The sequence below is a fragment of the Corvus brachyrhynchos genome, unplaced genomic scaffold (assembly GCF_000691975.1).
Source record: "Corvus brachyrhynchos isolate BGI_N302 unplaced genomic scaffold, ASM69197v1 scaffold72, whole genome shotgun sequence".
In the NCBI taxonomy this organism is placed as follows: Eukaryota; Metazoa; Chordata; class Aves; order Passeriformes; family Corvidae; genus Corvus; species Corvus brachyrhynchos.
In genome coordinates this window covers 388,450-390,899 of record NW_008236763.1, presented here as the reverse complement: position 1 = coordinate 390,899, position 2,450 = coordinate 388,450, and the positions used below count along the sequence as shown (strand labels likewise).

Here is a 2,450-nt window from a genome sequence, read left to right as displayed (position 1 = left end):
AGGTGGATCCAGCCAGTAGTTAATAGATTTATCCAGGAGGCAACAAACTGCCCGAGACGCCGGAGACTCCACATGATGATGACAAATAAGGCCAGTTTGACTCCAACTAATTTGGCGTGTGGCTGCTGAGGCTGTGCTGCCCACACGGGGACACTCCAGCAGGAGCCAGGGCTCCTCTGCCCTGCTTCTGACACGGCACCTGCCTGCTGCCATCTGCTCATCTTCACACAGCCCCACCTTCCCTCTGCCTGCCTTGGTGAGGATGGGCTGGCTGCGTCTGAACACGGGACCGCAGGCTGCCGAGAGCAAATCTGCTCAACATGAGACTTCAGGATAAAATGGACAAAGCATCAGTGCAGATAATTAGATAAACATCCAGCACTGATGGGAAAAGCATCATGTCTCTGGAGCTGTGTTAGTTAACACTTGATGCAAACAGAATTTTTTCCCCTTGCTGGAGCAGCTTTACAGCCAAGGACTGAGAAATATTCGTAGATGTTGGGCCCAAACTGTGTCCTCAGTGCTGTCTAGACATAAAAATGGGCCCAGCCGTGCGGAGCAGAGACAGCAGCCCTGGCTGTTTGTGCAGCCAGCCCGGCACAGCTCGCCCGCGGCACCGAGGCTGACACTCAAACCACAGCTCAGAGCACAAAACATTTGTGATGCTAAGGGCAGATGATGATGATGTGATCCCGACCTGAACACGAGGTCCTGGACAGGCTGCACAGACAAATGCAGATCTGTCACATCAGGGTGGACAGAACAAGAGCAGTGCAGAGGATTTCTGCTGCAGAGTCAGGAAAACGTTAATTTTTGGTGCAAGGTAAAGAGTTCCGAAGTGATGCAGTAAGTTTGCAAGCTGTTTGCTCTACTTGCAATAGAGAAAACTGCTGCAGGGGGTGTGATGTGTAAGGACACAACCAGCCGTGGTAAGAGGCCTCCAGAACAGGCAGGTATAAAACAAATTCATTTTAAGAAGAGAATTAAGTTACAGGCAAAGAGGGATGTGACAGGAAGGTGTTTGGCTGGATGTATCAGCAAAGCAGTGCTGGAAGCTCCACTGCAAACCAAGGGCTGGCAGAATCCTGGTGCCCTGTGCCCTGGGTGCCAGCTGCACCCCAGCATGAGATCCTGGCAGAGAGGGGCAGGAGAAAGGGAGGGAAGGTGACACAGAAAGCCTTGGACAGGGATTGATGGGCAGCTGTGCTGCACAGGGTCTCTGCACAACGTGCTCAGCAGAGGAGAAAAGTTTGTGAAAACTCGAGCTGTAGAAAGCACTGTGGAATCCATTGGGTTTACAGATCATTGCCTACAGGACCCTTGGAAGGAGCCGCCTATGAAAATGTTGGAATACACAAGCAACTTACAACAGACTACCAATAATTCTAAAAACTATGAGATCTGGGGTTTTGCTTCTCAGCACACGAGCCTGGGGTTCCAACTGTCCCTGCCAATGTCTTCTGAAGTGACAGCAAGAGACCTCTCTGGAGCGAGCAGCTGTGAGAAAAAGTGTAGGGTTTTTCCCCATTTTGCAGCACAGAGCTGCCCCTTTGCTCCTGGAGCAGAATTCCTGCTCCTGACTCATCCCTGACACACCAGAGTCCCTCCCTGGCTCTCCAACCTGACCGGGACAACTCAAGCACTTCTTAGGGAAAGTAAAACACGCACATGAAAGCTCAGCAAGATCCCTTCGTGGTGAGCAGAAATCCATGCAATCCCTGTGGATCCCTCCATTTCTCAAACCAGGATAGCACCAATCAGTTCCTGCCACCCCAGTTGCTTAAGGAGGCTCTTCACTGCTTTTTGTTGGTTTGGTTTTTGTTTTACACAGGACAGGAATCTGTGGTTTTGGAAAAGGAACTTTCCCAGGAACTTTAGCTCGTGAAGCAGCCTGGAACATCCCAGCTGTCCCCCCATGCAGCCATCCCCTTCCACATCAACAGGTGAGGCAGGACTTGCACCCAAAACTTCACCATGGAACACGTGGAAAGGGAAGGGACCCCCCCAGAGGGGTGCCAGGACCAACCCCTGGGTCTAACTCGGGGGTCCCAAACATTTTTTTCCCCCTGTAGGGGCTGGATGGCCCTCCTGCCTTCCACGAGCACCCTTCAGCAGACGGGAGCAGGGGCCGTACCTGGCTCGGAGATAATCAGGCTCTGGTCAGAAGGCAGCAGGAGGAATTCCCTGCAGGTGTCCAGGTCCAGGCTGGGCAGGCTTTTCCTCTGGCACAGCTCGGTGAGGATGCTGATGGCCCTGCGACAGCGGCCGTCCTCCCTGGGACCGCTCATCGCCCTCTCCGCATCCTCCGCTCCCGCTGCTCTCTAGGAAACTCAGACTAGGAGCAGAGGGTGGGCTTGGGGCTCATCACAGGAGCAGCTTCACTCCAGTTCCACCCTCTGGCATGGCAGCACCTGCCGGGGCCCCCCGGGCCGGCCCACAGGCCCTGCCCA

General features: G+C 53.9%; 1 protein-coding gene across 1 annotated transcript in view; it reads right to left on the bottom strand.

The window, feature by feature from the left end:
- SYT6 (synaptotagmin 6) overlaps positions 1–2,444 on the bottom strand; it is a 33,579-nt gene extending 31,135 nt beyond the window's left edge. The window contains exon 1 of the mRNA XM_008644687.2: positions 2,135–2,444. Within this exon, the coding sequence (XP_008642909.1) occupies positions 2,135–2,288 (154 nt within the window). The 5' untranslated portion in view covers positions 2,289–2,444. The remainder of the gene's footprint in view (positions 1–2,134) is intronic.
- Between the last annotated feature and the right edge of the window lie 6 nt (positions 2,445–2,450).